At 38.7% G+C, this 16844-nt stretch overlaps 1 protein-coding gene across 1 annotated transcript in view; it reads left to right on the top strand.

Moving 5' to 3' along the window:
- Positions 1-16844, top strand: part of KAT2B (K(lysine) acetyltransferase 2B) — a 161924-nt gene that overhangs the window by 48048 nt on the left and 97032 nt on the right. The window contains exon 2 of the mRNA XM_006851636.1: positions 3841-3967. Within this exon, the coding sequence (XP_006851698.1) occupies positions 3841-3967 (127 nt within the window). The remainder of the gene's footprint in view (positions 1-3840; positions 3968-16844) is intronic.

Genomic DNA, 16844 nt, shown 5'->3' with positions numbered 1-16844 from the left:
GGAGCTCTCTGCTATACGTCCACCCAATCTGCCATCTTGTTTGTTCTCCTAAATGATTGTTTTTAAACAAAAAAGAAAGTAGGAATAATTTACCATAGTGATTAAAGGTAAAAGACCAAAGAAGGAAATGAGTTTGGAGACATCTTGCCTACTGTCTCTGTTCTCTTCCCACCCCCATTTTTAGCCCTGAGGATCCTGTTTGAGAAGAGAGAATAGATAAAGCAGTGAAGCTAAAATCCTTACAATTGTCTAGAATTCCGTATTGGATCGCTCCTACTTTCAGTTTACTTCGTTTACAACACGGTACTTACTCTGCTTTACTCTAGCCCTTCAGTGTTTTGCTCTTTGTTGAATTAGCCAAGCACTCTCTTGCCTTTCTACTGGATTTACCTTCTGTGTGGAATACTGTTCTGCCAAATTGTCTGTAGTCAACTTCTCCTTCTTCAAGTCTTTGCTATAATGTCACCTTCTCAACAAGACCTAGTTACAATTGACATTCTATCTTACCCTTTCTCCAGCCCCTTTTTATCTGTCTTATCTTTTTTCCATAGCACCCTCACTTTCTAACATTCCGTATAATTTACCAGTTTGTGTTTCTGCTCTCTGCCTCTCTAGCCTCACCCCAGTGTAAGCTCCATGAAGGCAGTGGTCTTTGTTCCCCTACATACCTAGCAAAATTATACAGCACAATAAATATTTGTTGAATGCATCAATATGCATAGTAGCTATTTGGCTTGAAGTGCAGTTCTCCAAACTCAAAAGATTTTAGATATTTCTGTTTTTACCATCTAGGTTAGGCCTGCCATACTTAATTGGCTTATTTAGGACTTGATATGTCGTCAGTTTCCTTCCTCTAAATAAAAATCCTTTACGAAAGGGTAGCTGGATCAGACTGACTGCTCAGAATAGCCAAAGGTGAGGAGTGGTCCATAATCAATTTGATTTTCTTCATCCCTAAAAAGACTGTAGGGATGCTTTGTTCGGTGTGAGTATCTTCTATGAGTCCTTCTAGAGAATGTGGACTTTGGACCTTTCCAGTCTCAGAATATGTGTATGGCTCATTGCAGATAATTCTCAAGACTTGGTTCAGCCTGATAGCAGAGCAATGGGTTAATTTTGGCGCCTGCCTGATGTTTGGCCAAGCAAGGGTCACTTGAACTACTCACAAAGGGTTCTAGGTTTTGCAACTACTAGTGTAATGTTCTTCTCTGATCCCTACTTTCTCCATCCTCATTGCAGCTGGGGAATGTGTAAAGTGGTTGTATTGGGGCTTGGTAGATTCACAGAGCCTGTCTAAAAGAACTCATCTTCACAAGCAGATATTTCTTTTCCTACTCAGACCTTTCCTACTTTTGTTGTTGTTAAGTACTGTTGAGTCAGTTGCAGCCCATAGAGGCTCTGTATAGGGTTTCTAAGGAGCAGCTGGTGAGCTTGAGGCACTATCCTTGAGGTTCAAACTGACTTTGCAATCCAGCGCATTAGCTCACAGTGCCATGCCAGTTGTTTATTCTTTCTGTCCTAGTATGGTGCTGTTGGATAAGCACTGGACAGCTAACTGCAAGGCCAGCAGTTCAAATCCACTAGTCGCTCCTTCGAAACCCCATATAGGTTCGCTATGAGTCAGAACCAACTTGATGGCACTTAAGGACAAAAATATATACCTCAGAAACTGCCCCTATCTTTGTTGTTGTTGTTGTTAATAGTGCCATCTAATCCGTTCTGATTCTTAGCAAACCTTATGGGATTTCAGAGGAGACTGGTGAATTTGAACTACCATCTTGTGGTTCAAACTGACCTTACACCCACACCCGGACTCCTCCCCTATTTTGGAGGATTTTATATATGACGTTGAAGCAGCAGCCACACTTAATTTTCTGCAAATCAGGCTTCTCTTAACTTTAGACATCTGGTACAAAGTGGAGAAAAGAAAAGAAAAAGATAGGGAGAAAAAAAGAACTCTGAGGAGGCAGAGAATCTAACACAAAGCCCAATCACAAAAATCTGTGCAGTTTGTTTTATAGACCAGTGCTGTCCAGTAGAAATATAATGTACATTTCTATTACATGGGTAGTTTAAAATATTCTGGTAGCCATATAAAATAAAGTAAAAAGTCAACCCCATACATCTCAAATATATTTGTTTTAACGTGCAGATTAATATAAAAATTATGAATAAAATATTTTATATTATTTTGGGGGGCACAGAACTGTGGGATAAAGCACTAGACTGCAAAGTTGGTTTGAACAACAAGATCAGCAGTTGAAACTCACCAGTCGCTCCTTAGAAACTCTATATCGGGTCACTATGAGTTGGAATTGACTCGATGATACTTAACAACAATAAATTTAAATCTGGATAGAGCTCTGGTGACACAGTGAGTTAAGTATTGGGCTGCTTATCACAAGGTTGGCAGTTCAAACCTACCAGCTGCTATGTAGAGATAATTGAGATTATCTGCTCCTTGTAAAGATACGGAGTCTCAGAAACGCTAAGGAGAGTTCTACTCTGTCCTCTGTTCACTGTGAGTCAGGAGTCAACTCAATGGCAGTGGATTAATTAGATCAGGTGCTGGTATTTTATATCTATAGCATGTTTCGTTAGGCTAGTCACATTTCAAGTGTTCAGTAGCCAAATGTGGATGCTGGCTACCATATTGGACTGTGTATTTCGAAGAACTCCCTGGCCCTTACCCAGAAGGAATTAGTCTATGGGACATGTTATTCTATTTTATCTGTTATTTCCCAGTCACAGATATGACAGTTTCCCATATTTGAGTAAATAAATAGCAAAAACAGTGGCTTGACGAAGTAGAGAAGAGCAGAACAAGTTTCACTGGCTGGGGCCAATCTGGATAATGGTACTAGTTCCTGGAAGCAAGCACATTATGGGGTTGGGGTTATTTTTCATTGCTCACTGCTGTTGATCAGGTCCCCACCTCATGGCAATCCCATGCACAATGTAACAAAATCTTACCTGGTCCCCATGATTGGTTGTGCGTCAAAACATTATGATCCAGAGCTCTCACTGGCTGATTTTTGAAAGTAGATTGTCAGAACTTTCTTCCTAATTTGTCTTCATCTAGAAGGTTCCTTTTTATGATAATTGCTATATTTCCATATTTATCTTCCACTTCATAATCCACATCACCACAGAAGGCATTTGTGTCTCTCCTGAAGAAGCAAGGAAGTATGGAAAGTTAAGAAAGATTTGTTATGAAATGCTGCTCAAATAAAACAGTGTTCTAGTACATGACAGTAAAGAATCCACCTAGGTGGAATCCTAGATTTAGTGCTGAGGTCCTCCCTGTTTTTAAAGCTGGGAGCTCACAAAAAATTTGGAGGAGCTTATATGTGTGCTTTCAGATGGATATGCCCTTGTCATGTCCCTGAGATTCTTAATTCTTTCAGTGCATCTGGTTTCCCTTCTTGTCCATTGGACAGAGTTGCAGCTGGAGCCTTGTAGTCTGGAAGACTCAGTCTTGGCTTAGGCCCAGGCTGTGTTTGTGGGACCTCAGGAGTCTGGTTTGTCACTTTGGGAAGCTTTTCCACTAGACTTCCCTGGCGCTGACCACTGCAAAGATGCCAAGTTGGGGCAATGGTAGCTTTCTGAGTGGAGCATGCATATTTAGCCTGCAGGAAAACAAAAAACAAAGGCAACCAAATCAAACACCACCATGCTCTGTTCTTGTTTTTTGTGCATTTCTACAAAGCTACAAAGTCAGTGGGGGGGTGGGGGTGGGGTAGCTATCACATAACTAGTGTGTATTGTTCTCATGTAAAACAATCAGTCCATGACTGCCAGTTATGTAATTTTGTCCCTCTCTCTATTCCTTTTTTTCAGGCCGAAGAGTCTTGTAAATGTAATGGCTGGAAAAACCCTAATCCCTCTCCTACCCCACCCAGGGCAGACCTGCAGCAAATTATTGTCAGCCTAACTGAATCCTGTCGGAGTTGTAGCCATGCCCTAGGTAAGTTTCTGTATCTAAAGAATTCTGACAGCTTCTCTGTGGCCTGAAAGCCCAACCAAATTCTCCGTGGGTTAGCCAAACTTGAATGCTATTTACTTCTATATGAATCAGAAAACAAACAGGTCTTTCTTGTCTCATGAATTTGCTGGGGGAGGGCCGCATGTGAGAGAATGAACTTGGATTGTTTACATCCTCTTTGTTCATCTCATCCCTCTTTCCCAAGAGCTGGGTTGAACTCCAGGGATTGCCAAGTTGGATGAACCTTGACAAGATCTAGTTAGAATAATGTATAACATGCCCTGATATATTCTGATGGTGAAGAGCCTGAGGCTATTTGACTCCAGGCTTGAAACCCCAAACAACCAGTTCTTTCTTCAATTATTATTATTTTCCCATCCCCTGAACCCTCTTGGCTGTCTCATTTTATCTTCATATGCCTTAGTTTCCTGTATCTGATAGCCCTTTCTTCATCACTGGTGTTCTTCATTGTGCTTGGTGAATGTTTATGTGTATTTTTTCCCTTCCAAAGTTCTTATCTGTTCCTGTAAGATAATCTTTGTCTGTATGGCCACAAAAGACATGGCAGCAGTTACTCAGCAGGACGGTGCTAATATATTGTTCAATAACAGTAGAATGAGCATTCAAAAAATATATTTGATACATTAAAATTAATAGGGGAATAATAATCCCAAGATATTAAAATTCCAGCCACAAAGGTTCTAGGACTAGTATTATTTTTTGCCTTCTATTATCCAGTCTCCCAAAGAATGTTTACAAGTCCAGTTTACTGTCTACTATTGCATTAGGCAAATCAGCTGCACAAGACCTTTTTTTAAAGTGTTGAAGAACAAAAATGTCAGCTTGAAGACTAAGGTGTGCCTGACCCAAGCCATGGTATTTTCAATAACCTCATATGCATGTGAAAGCTGGACAGTGAATAAGGAAGATCGTAGAAGAATTGATGTTTTTGAGTTTTGGTGTTGGAGGAGAATATTGAGAGTGCCATGGGCTGCCAAAAGAACAAACAGATCTGTGTTGCAAGAAGTGCAGCCAGAGTGTTCCATGGAGGCCAAGATGTCCAAACTTTGTCTCTCATACTTTGAACATATTGTCAGGAGGGACCAGTCGCTGGAGAAGGATATCATGTTTGATAAGGTCAGAGAAAAATAGGGAGACCCCCAGCGAGATGGATTGGCAAAGTGGCAGCATCAGTGGGCTCAAGCATGGCAACGATAGTGAGGTTGGCCCAGGACCAGGCAGTGTTTCGTTCTATTGTGCATAAGGTTGCTATGAGTTAGTACTGACTCAATGGCACCTAACAACAACAACAGATTGCAAGCATGTAGCACTCTGCATAATATTCTCATGAAGGTCCTTGGCTATTTCCATTTACTGTTTGAAGGTGGGTGACTTCTTTTTGTCATCATCTTTCTCTTGAGTTACCTGCTGACATCACATAGTATAGTGTTAGCCTTCACTGTGAGCATGGTGTTATATCTAGTTTTTAATTTGTACTCAGCACTGGACTGCAACGTTAGTTTAAACTGCAAAATAGGTGGTTCAAATTTACCATCAGCTCTTTGGAAACCCTATACAGGGTCACTGTGAGTCAGAACAAACTTGAATGCACTTAACAAGAACTTTGCTTGCAACTTACCTTTTCCACAATTGATCCTAAGTGATTGCCCTTTAGAATTGCTTCAGTAAATATGATGCAATAAAAGTTCAAGAACTCCTTAATCACTGGGTTTGGACTGTATTTGATATTGATTGGGAAATCCTTTTTTTTTTGCCATCCATTAACATTTAGAAACAGGGTCTTCTTTCTTAGCTGAACAGATTGTCTCCATTCTGGGCATGAAAACACACATGAATGCCTGTAGGCAGAAAGTGTTTCACAAAGAGCAGCCAACTTTGTTCCCTTTTATATTTCTTAACAAGCTTTGAAAACAAATGCCCTTATTTGGCAATACATAATTAAGAGTGGAAAAAAAAATGTATGTATCCTTTGACCTACTAAATCCATGCCAGAATTTTCCCTACACATAAATTACAATGTTTTCAAATTAAACTAAAAGGATACTTATTATAACGTTACTTATTATGTTTAAAAAAACTAGGAACAATTGAAACATCCCAAAATAGGAGATATTTGATTGACTTTTGAGTGTTTATATTATAAAATTTGATAATCATCATTAAAAAAAAGATGTATTTTCCAACATGGAAAGAATTCTTAGCATATTATTAACAAAAATAAGCAATTCACAAAGTTGTTCAGACTAAAATCAAAGGCCCTTGGCTTCAACTGATAGCTGTCATTTGGGGTATTTTCTTTAATCTGTCTGGACCTTGGTTTTTTTAATTTATTTTTTTTAAAGTGTCTAGAACTTTATTTTGCTCAGATCTATAATCAATGCTCATGGAAACATTAGTCAAGAAATCAAATAATGTATTGCATTAGGCAAATCTGCCGCACAAGACCTCTTTAAAGTGTTCAAAAGCAAAGATGTTACTTTGATGGACCTCAGTTTTTTCAGGTCTGAAGTTGCGTTATTAATAGTATAAGGAGCTCTGGTATCTCATAGAATAAGGAGCTCTGGTATCGTCATGGTTATGAATTGTCCTGCTAACCTCAAGGCCAGCAGTTCAACACTACTCGCTGTTCCATGGGAGAAAGATGAGGTTTTCTGCTCCCGTAAAGATTTACAGCCTTGGAAACCTTGTACAGGGTCCCTATGAGTCGGAACCAACTCCACGGCACACAGCCACCACCTCATAGAATTGTGAGGATTAAATGAGATAATGTATACAGAAACTTTAAAATAGTACCTGGTACATAAAGGCTTAATACATTAATTGTTACTAGTAGTTATTGTGGTTAATAGTATCACTACAATATCAGGGCTCTTTTACTTCACATAACAGATAGGAATTCTGTCTAATTTACAAAAGAAAACAATGTTTGTAACAAAGGGACTAGCAGCTCTCAGAAGCTGGAAACAAAGGAATAACAAAGTTGTGAGCAGACCTAGGGATGCAGGAATTCATGGTTATTCAACCAGGACTCTGGCCCTGGATGATTCAGATCCAGCTGTTTCTGCCCTTGTCATTATTAAATTCAGGATTTAAACCCCCAGAGAAGGGGACATGATTAGCTTAGCACCTGAATTTTGTCCTCAGAGAGCAGCACAAAAGACATCATTTCCCAAATGCAAGATAGCAACTTGATGAGAATATTAATCTATTCTGAGTACAATTCATTTTGGTAGTTTGGATAATATATACAGACAGGAAAAGATCTACAAGGATATAGATTGACTTGCTGACAGTCATTGAGTTTTGAGGTTATAGTTGTTGTAAATATAGATTTCCCCCTCTCCTTCCTTTCTCCCTCTCTCCCCTACACCTCTGCCATCTGTTCCTTTAAAATTGAATTATCTGTACATTTTCAACCACTCTTGGAATTGTTGCTGAAAAGCCATGGTTTATTTATTGGATTTAGTATCAGTGCTTTTAGTTTTATGGCGTTCTGGTGTGGTGTTGTAGGATAAGCACTGGACTGCTAATCACAAGGTCAGCAGTTCAAACCTACCATCTGCTCCTCAGAATCCCTATACAGGATTATTGTAAGTTGGAACCGACTGTATGGCACTTAACAACAATAACAACAGCTAGGAAATAATTTTCTATAGATTACTCCTACATACCTGCTTTAATAAAACTTTTTATTATGGGAAATTCCAAATGTATATAAAGGTAGAAAGAACAGTTTAATAAGCCAGATTGTGCCTATAACCCAGTTGAACAGTTATTAAGTTATCAATTTTGTTTTATATTTTTCTTTCTTTTTTATGTTTATTTTTTCACACAGATACTATAAGCAAGTTCCAGATACCATTTCATGGAAATTAATGCTTAATTGTTACCGAAAAAGTAGAGTTTGGGGTTTAGGGAATTTGATTCTTGGAGTCATAGAAGCCCCAATTCTCAAACACATTTTCATTTGTGTGTACTCTTGTTCTTTGTTTAATTTAGTCACCAGTAATCACACACATGTGTCAATAAATAATACTTCTGGATATATCAAAGTAAAACATTCTCTGAGGCTTATAGATTGAGATAGTGTCTACTTCATTGGCTAGATGTAGGGTTCCTTTTGACTCAAGTCATACATATTATTTTGATGGTGAACTCTGATTTCATGTGGTCTCCTAAGGGATACTTTCATCCCTGGCAGCCTTGGCCTGCCATAATTTGATACTCTTCTATGCCTCGTGGACACTGACAATAACATCAGGAGTCAGACAGTCTGGTCAAGTGAGAAGAATAGTCTTTGGAAGTTAGGAAGTAAGAATTCTAGGCCTGGCTCAGCAATGTGCCAAGCCGCATAAACTCTTTGCTGCTCAGTATCTTCATTCACAGAATGAAATGGTTGGTACATACAGACCTGTGCTGTCCAATATTATAGCCAAAATTAACGAACACTTAAAATGTGACTACTCTGAATTGAAATGTGTTGCAAGTATAACACTGACAAACAAATAAGCAAAAATACTACCATCAAGTAGATTCTGACACATACCAATTCTACATAGGCTTTTTGATGCTGTCAATCTTTATGAGATCAGACAGCTTCATCTTTCTGCTATGAAGCAGCTGGTGAGTTTGAACTGTCAACTTTACAGTTAGCAGCCCCATGCCTAACTCACAGAGCCACCTGGGCTGTTAAGTATAACCACAAGAGTTTGAAGACTTGTTGTTAGGTGCGGTCAAGTAGCTTCGGAATCAAAGCAACCCTATGCATAGCAACATAATACTTCCCGGTCCTTCACCATTCTCACAATTATTTTTCTAGCCCATTGTTGTTGTCACTGTGTCACTTCATCTTGTTAGGGATCTTCATCTGTTTTATTGACCTTCCACTTTACCAAGATGTCCTTCTCCAGGGATTGAACCCTCCTGGAAAATATGTTCAAAGAACAAGAGACTAAGTCTCACCAAACTTGTTTCTGAGGAACATTTTGGCCATCCTCGTTCCAAGACAAATATGTTTGTTCTGCTGACAGTCCATGATGCTTTTAATATTTTTCTCCAACACTATAATTCAAATGCATCAATTCTTCTATTGTCTTCTTTATTCATTGTCCAACTTTCAGATGTGTAGGAGGCTATTAAAAATTCCATATATTGGATTTGGGACACCTTAGTCCTAAAAGTGACATTTTTGTTCTTTAACATTTTAAAGAGGACTTTTGCAGCACTTGTGGCTAATGCAGTATGTTGTGTAATTTCATAACTGCTGTTTCCATGAGTGTTGATTGTGGATCCATGCAAAATGAATTCTTTGACAACTTCAATCTTGTCTCCTTTTTTTTTTAATGTTTTATTGTGAATTGTGTGATAGTTTACATGGGAGAATATTAGTTTTACATTCATCCTGTCGTATATTGTTTCATTGCCATGGTCACAATCCCCTCCATGCATCATCAGTCAACCAAAGGGTATATGCTGCAAGCATGCCCCCTGGTCGTCAGGACACAGCCCCTCTCCCTGTCTGTGTCTAAAGTCCCCAGCCATTCCATCTCTCCATATCATCGTCTCTGCCTCTATCTCTGGCATCACTATTTCTCTGGATAGGGTCCTACACTCCGCTCTTCTCCCTTGATGGTCCCAAGGACCTCTGCTCCAGGACTGCAAAGTCAGCCACTCTCCACTTTTTGCTACCTTTACATTTCCAACCCTCACAGTCAGTCCTGATAGTAATTATTCACTTTTGAAGATTTTGTATCTCTTTCCATTGAGATGCAATCCATACTGAAGGCTGTAGTCTTTGATCTTCATCAGTAAGTATTTAAAGTTTTCACTTCCAGCAAGCTAGGTTGTGTTTTCTACATATTGCAAGTTGTGGATGAGTTTTCCTCTAATCTTGATTCTATGTTCTTCTTCATATAATTAAGTTTCTTGGATTATTTACTTAGCATACAAATTGAGTAAGTATGGTGGGAGGATACAACCATGGCACACAACCTTTCCTGATTTTAAACCATTCAGCATCTCCTTCTGTTTGAGTACCTTTTGGCTTCCATATGGCTTCCATATGGCTTCCTTATTGAGCACAATTAAGTGTTTTGGAATGCCCATTCTTTGCAATATTATCCATGGTTTGTCATGATTCACAAAGTGGATCAGATACCTTTGCATAGTCAGTAAAGCACAAGTGAACATCTTTCTGGTATTCTTTGCTTTTAGCCAAGATCCATCTGATGTCAGCAATGATATCCTTCATTCTACATCCTCTTCCAAATCTGGATTGAATTTTTGGCAGTTGCCTGTTGTTGTACTGCTGTAATTATGTATTAATGATCTTCAGCAAAATTTTACTTGATTGTGATATTAATGATATTGTTAATTGATTTCCACATTTTGTTAGATCTCTTCCAATCAACTAAACAGGTAGCTGTCTTCCAAATTTCTTGGCATAAATGTGACCTTCAGTGCTGCATTGGTTTGTTGAAATACTTCTATTTGTGTTCTGTCAAATCTTGGAGCCTTGTACATTGACTGTTTCTTTTTGGTAGAGTGACACTGTGTATTCCTTTCATCTTTTTTTTTTTAAGTTTTTATTGTGAATTATGTGATAGTTTACATGGGAGAACATTAACTTTACATTCTTCCTATCTTATTTCATTTCACTGCAATGGTTACAATCTCTTGCATGCATCATCAAACAGCCAAAGGAACACCCCGCAAGCCTGCCTCCTAGCCGTCAGCACACAGCCTCCCTCCCTCCCTGAGTCTAAAGTCCCCAGCCGCTCCATCTCTCCACATCATTGTCTCTACCTCCATCTCTGGTGTCACTGCTTCTCTGGATAGGGTCCCACAGTTCGCTTTTCTCCCTTGATGGTTCCAGGGACCCCCACTCTTGGACTGCAAAATCAACCACTCCCCTCCTTTTGTTACAAAACATCTACCTTTACCTTTCCAACACTCACAGTCAGTCCTGATAGCAATCATTCACTGTTAAACCACAAGAGATTTATCCCCATCCCTTTTCATCAGCCCGGTCCAGACAGGTTGGAAACCACTTAGTGGAGATTCTACCTTTCCCCACAACCTCTGGAACTAGGTTCCCTATTGAAAGCTTGTAAGCCATTTACTTCCTGCCTTTGTAGACACCCCCACCCCCCATTTTGGGTAGCCAGTGTCTAAGTTGCCCATTCTTGCCAACCCTGTGTAACAAGGGGGTGGGAATGATCCTTGCTGTAAACAAGATTTCTTCCCTTCTTTGACCTACTGCATCAACAAGCATAGGTCAGGTTCATCAAATTGTAGCAGATTACTCTTTTTTTCCCCCTCTTTCTTCCTCTAGTCGAGTTCTGATCATCCAGCCGTTGAAGCCAGGTCAAGTGGGTACTATCTGCAAGTATGGGTGTTCTTTTGCATCTTCCCTCACTTCATATCAGCTGGGCGCTTCATACTCTGTTCTGGTCCTCTGTGGCCTTGTCTTTGTCCCTGGGCCCAGTAGTCCCTAAGTCTCGTCATACTGTTGGTTAACGAAGTCTCAATCCAGCTTAACAGGAATCTATTGAATGTGGTTGGACTTAGCTCACAACGTCCTTGCAAGTTTCCGCCTCCCTTCCACATTTGTGACCAATGTGGTCAGCAGCAAGCCCACATGCCTGTTTGTGTATTTATTACCCTTGAGTTTTTAGTCTTGGAAGGGGGTTTGCCCTGAGGGGACCTGACCATCCTTTCATCTTCTTTTGATGCTTTCTGTATCATTCAATATTTTGTTCATAGAATCCTTCAATATTTTTTCTTCTATTCTTTTAAGTTGAGAAATACTGAGCACGTTTTACCCTTTTGGTTTACTAACTCCAGGCCTTTGCACATTTTCTTATAATATTTGACTTTGTCATCTCAAACTGCTCTTTGAAATTTTCTCTTTTACTTCCTCATTTCTTCCAGTTGTTTAGGTTCTCTATGCTCAAGAGCAAGTTTCAGAGTCTCTTTTCTCATCCATTTTTGCCTTTTCCTCATGTATGATGTTCTAGATTTCACAGTTCTTCTGGTTTTTGGTCATTGGTGTCTAATACATTAAATGTGTTCTTGAGATGGTCTCTAAATTCAGGTGGGATATATTCAAGGTCATATTTTGGCTCTTGGAACTTGTTTTAATTTTCTTCAGCTTTAGCCTGTACTTGCAAATAAGCAATCGGTGGTCTGTCTGTTCAATACTTGGCCGCTGACCTTGTTTTAGCTGATGATATTGAGTTTCTCAATCATCCCTTCCCACATATGTAGTCAATTTGATTCCTGTGTATTGCATTTGGCGCCATATTGCTTTCCAGAGTGGTTGGACCATTTTGCAATCCCACCAACAATGTAGGAGGGGCCCAGTCTCTCCGTATCCTCACCAGCATGTATTGTCCTCTGTTTTTTTTATCTTTGCTGTTATCGCTGGTGTGAGATGATAACTCACTGTTGTTTTGATTTGCATCTCCCTGATGGCTAGTGATCATGAACATTTCTTCATATGTTTGTTGGTTGCCCAGATCTCCTCTTTGGTGAAGTGTCTGTTCATGTCTTGTGTCCATTTTTTTTAACTGGGTTATTTGTCTTTTTCTTGTAGAGGTTTTGTAGTTTCCTATATATTTTAGAAATGAGTCCCTTGTCTGACGTGTCGTTGCAAAAGATTTTTCCCTTTCTGTGGGTTCCCTTTTTACTCTTTTGATGAAGTCTTTTGATGCACATAACTTTTTAATTTTTAGTATGTCCCAATCATCTATTTTGTCTACTTTTGTTTGTGTAGTTTTCAAAATGTTTGGTAGTCTTTGTATGCCCTTAATTAGAGCTCTCACATTTGTCCCTATTTTTTCATTGATGACCTTCATAATTTTGGGATTCACATTTAGGTCTTTAATCTATGTTGAGTTTGTTTTTGTATAGGGTATGAGGTAAAGGTCTTGTTTCAGTCTTTTGCTTATCGCTTTCCAGTTCTTGGGCCTGTAAATTTTTGAAGGTTGTGTTTCCATCTCTCTAACCTTTCTTCAAAGAATTCTGTGTTCTCTGATTTGTAGTAACAAAATTGTATGAAGGGACAAGATCAGGGCTGTAGGAAGATGGGGTAAGGTTTCCCATTCTCATAGGATGGCCCTTGCTACACCGTCAAAGTATAAGCAAGTGCATTATCATGATATAAAATATAAAGCTCCTCAGTGCAACTTTCCTGGTCTTTTACTCTCCAGTGTAATTTTAAATTTCCTTAAAACTTCATACTAAGCCTTGGGATCATCTTGCATGATTCAAGAATATCTATCAAGATGACTCCTTTGGAATTACCAAAATCAGTTACTATAACCTTCTGAGCTGACCTTTCTTGGTTGAATTTTACTGGCTCAGTAGATCCCCTCAGAAGCAACTGTTTTGGTTGGACATGATATTGTTGCTGTTAAGTGCCATCCGAGTCAGTTCTGACTCATAGCTACCCTATACACAGCTGAATGAAACACTGCTCAGCCCTGTGCCTCCTCACAGCTGTTGCTGTGTTTGAGCTCATTGCTGCTGTCACCATGTCAGTCCATCCCGTAGGAGGTCTTCCTTGTTTTCGTTGGCCCTCCACTTTTCTAAGCATGATATCTTTCTCCAGGGACTGGTCCCTGCTGAAAATATGTCTGAAGTATGAGCAATGAGTCTCACCATTCTGGCTTCTAAGAAGCATTCTGGCTCTATTTCTTCCAAGACAACTTTGTTTGTTCTTCTGGCAATGTTAACTTTAAATATTTTCACCAACACCATAATTCAAATATATCAACTTCTTCTAGGTCTTCCTTATTCATTGTCCAACTTTAACAAGCATAAGAGACTATTGAAAATACCATGGCTTGGTCAGGCACACTTTAGTCCTCAAACTGACATCTTTGCTGTTGAACTCTTTAAAGACTTCTTTGCAGCAGATTTGCCTAATGTAATATGTTGTTTGATATCTTGACTACCGCTTCTGTGAGTGATGATTGTGGATCCAAGCAAAATGAAGTCTTTGACAACTTTAGTCTTTTTCCATTTATCATGATATTATTTATTGGTCCAATATATAAATGTAATTTGAGAATTTTTGGTTTCCTTACATTGAAGTGCAATCCATACTGAAGGCTGTAGTCTTTGATCTTTATCAGTAAGTATTTTAAGTTCTTTTAACTTCCAGTAAGCAAGGTTGTGTCATTATCCTCATATCTAAGGTGGTCAGTAAGTTTTCCTCCAATCCTGATGCCGTGTTCTTCTTCATATAATACAGCTTCTTGGATTAATTGCTCAGCATGCAGATTGAATAAGTAGTGAAAGAAAACAACCCTGATGCACACCTTTCCTGATTTTAAATCATTCATTATCCCTGTGTTCTGTTCTAATGGCTGTGTTTTGGTCTAAGTATAGGTTCTTAATGAGTAAAATGAAGTGTTCTGGAATACCCATTCTTCACAATGTTATCCATAGTTTGTTGGGATCCACATAGTCCAATGCCTTTGCATAGTCAGTAAAGCACAAGTAAACATCTTTCTGGTATTATCTGCTTTCAGTGACGAATCTATCTGGCATCAGTTTTGATATCTACGTCCTCTACTGATTCTGGCTTGAATTTCTAGCAGTTCCCTGTCAGTGTATTGTTGCAACTGTTTTTGAATTCTCTGTAGTAAAAATTGTACTTGCATGTGATATTAATGATATTCTCCAATGATTTCTACACTCTTTGGGTCATCTCTCTTTGGAATGAGCTCAAATATAGATCTCTTTCAATCACTTGGCCAGGTAGCTAGCTGTCTTTCAAATTTGTTGGCATAGATAAGTGAGTGCTTCCAGTGTTTCTTCAGTTTATTGAAAGATTTCACTTTATATTCCCTCAATTCCTGGAACCTTCCTTTTAAGCCAGGGCCTTCAGTGTAGCTTGGGCTTCATCATTCAGTATCATTTGTTCTTGATCATATGCTATCTTTTGAAATGGTTTAACATAGACCAGTTCTTTTTGGTAGAGTGACTCTTTTTATTCCTTCCATTTCTTTGATGCTTTTGGAGTCCTTCAGTATTTGTCCATGGAGTCCTTCAATATTGCAAGTCAAAGCTTGAATTTTTGCTCTAGCTCGTTCAGCTTGAGAAATGATGAACTTGTTCTTCCTTTTTGGTTTTCTAACTTGAAATCTTTCTACATTTAATTATAATACTTACCTTGGTCTTCCCAAACTGCCCTTTGAAAATTTCCTTTCAGCTTTCTTACTTCCTCATTTTTTGCAGTTGTTTAGGTTCTGCGTGCTCAAGAGCAAGTTTCGGAGTCTCTTCTGTCATCCATTTTTGCCTTTTCTTTCCTGTCTTTTTCATGAACCTTTGCTTTCATCCTTTTATGATATACTTGATGTCATCCCACAACTCTTCTGATCTTTGGTCATTAGTGTCTAATGCATCAAATGTGTTGTTAAAATGGCCTCTAAATTCAGTTGGGATATATTCACATGGACTTGTTTTAATTTTATTCAACTTCAGCCTGAATTTGCATATAAGCAATTGGTGATCTGTCCCACCATCTACTCCTGGCCGTGTTTTGCCTGATGATTGCAGCTTCTTTACTGTCTCTTCCCACAGATGTAGTCAGTTTGATTCCTATGTGTCTTGTGTGGTGTTGTCCATGTGTATAGTCAACTTTGATGTTGTTTCTAAAAGCTATTTGCAAAGAATAAGTTGGTGGTCTTACAAAATCCTATCATGCTATCTCCAGCATCGCTTCTGTCACTAAAGCCATATTTTCCAATTACTGATCCTTTCTCTTTGTTTCTAACTTTTGCATTCCAGTCCCAGTAATTATCCATCCATCTTGATGCTATATCTGAGCAATTTAAGACTGAAGAAGTCAGTAGATTAATTCCTTAAAATCATCTTCATTAGTTCTATTCTTGCTTAAAAGACTGATGGAAATACCAGTTCATTGAGCTAGCTGCTCTTTGCTCAACATTTTTGGCACCCATTGAGCCAAAAGCTTGCTGAGCACAAGATGTTCACTTAAAATTGAAAATGCAGACTCCAAGTTAAGTAGCGATCACATCAGTGGTAATTCTACACTCTTTTCTGCCAGTTTCTGGACATCGACCACAATTTCTTCATTCATCAAGAATGATGATCTTCCCTCTCTTGGCTCATATTTGAGGTGTTTCCAACATTTTTAAAATGCTTGGTTCATTTAAAAACATATACTAGGTGGGAACACATTCTGATAAATGTTGCAAAGTTTCAGTGATTTTGGAAGATGTCCACTTTTTAGTATTGTTAAAAATTTGATATTAACGCTGATTTCAAAATTGTTTCTTTTCTATGTAAAAATAATACAGGTCTTTTTCTTTTTTTAAGGTACTCTATCAAAGCAAATTATGAATGCCTTCCCACCTTCTGGTCCTGTATCTGACAATGTTTCTCCGCTATTCATAGAGTTTACAATGACTGGCGATTTGGAAGTAGTTTGTCACTCTTTCTTTGTAGTCTGTCTTTGTCTGGAAGCTCATCTGAAACCTGTCCACCATGGGTGACCCTGCCGGTTATTTAAAATACCGGTAGCATAGCTCTCAGAATCACAGCAACTCAAGCCACCACAGCACGACTTTGGTTTTATGTTGATACTGTCACTTTAAATTTCTATGTCAATCCTGATACAATCCTGATATAATCAATATACAATCAAGATGGTCTCTCCTGATACTATCAATCCTGATACAATCAAGATATACTCTCCCAATGATTTCTCTCCAATGGACTTGGTGATAGAAATGATGCTGGAGAACGAATGATAGATTTCTGTAAGACAAATGATTGGTTTATTTCAAATACTTTCTTTAGACAG

This window comes from Chrysochloris asiatica, unplaced genomic scaffold (genome assembly GCF_000296735.1).
Source record: "Chrysochloris asiatica unplaced genomic scaffold, ChrAsi1.0 scaffold00030, whole genome shotgun sequence".
Taxonomy (NCBI): domain Eukaryota; kingdom Metazoa; phylum Chordata; class Mammalia; order Afrosoricida; family Chrysochloridae; genus Chrysochloris; species Chrysochloris asiatica.
The sequence above is the reverse complement of the archived record's forward strand: the minus strand, read 5'-3'. Positions and strand labels throughout refer to the sequence as shown.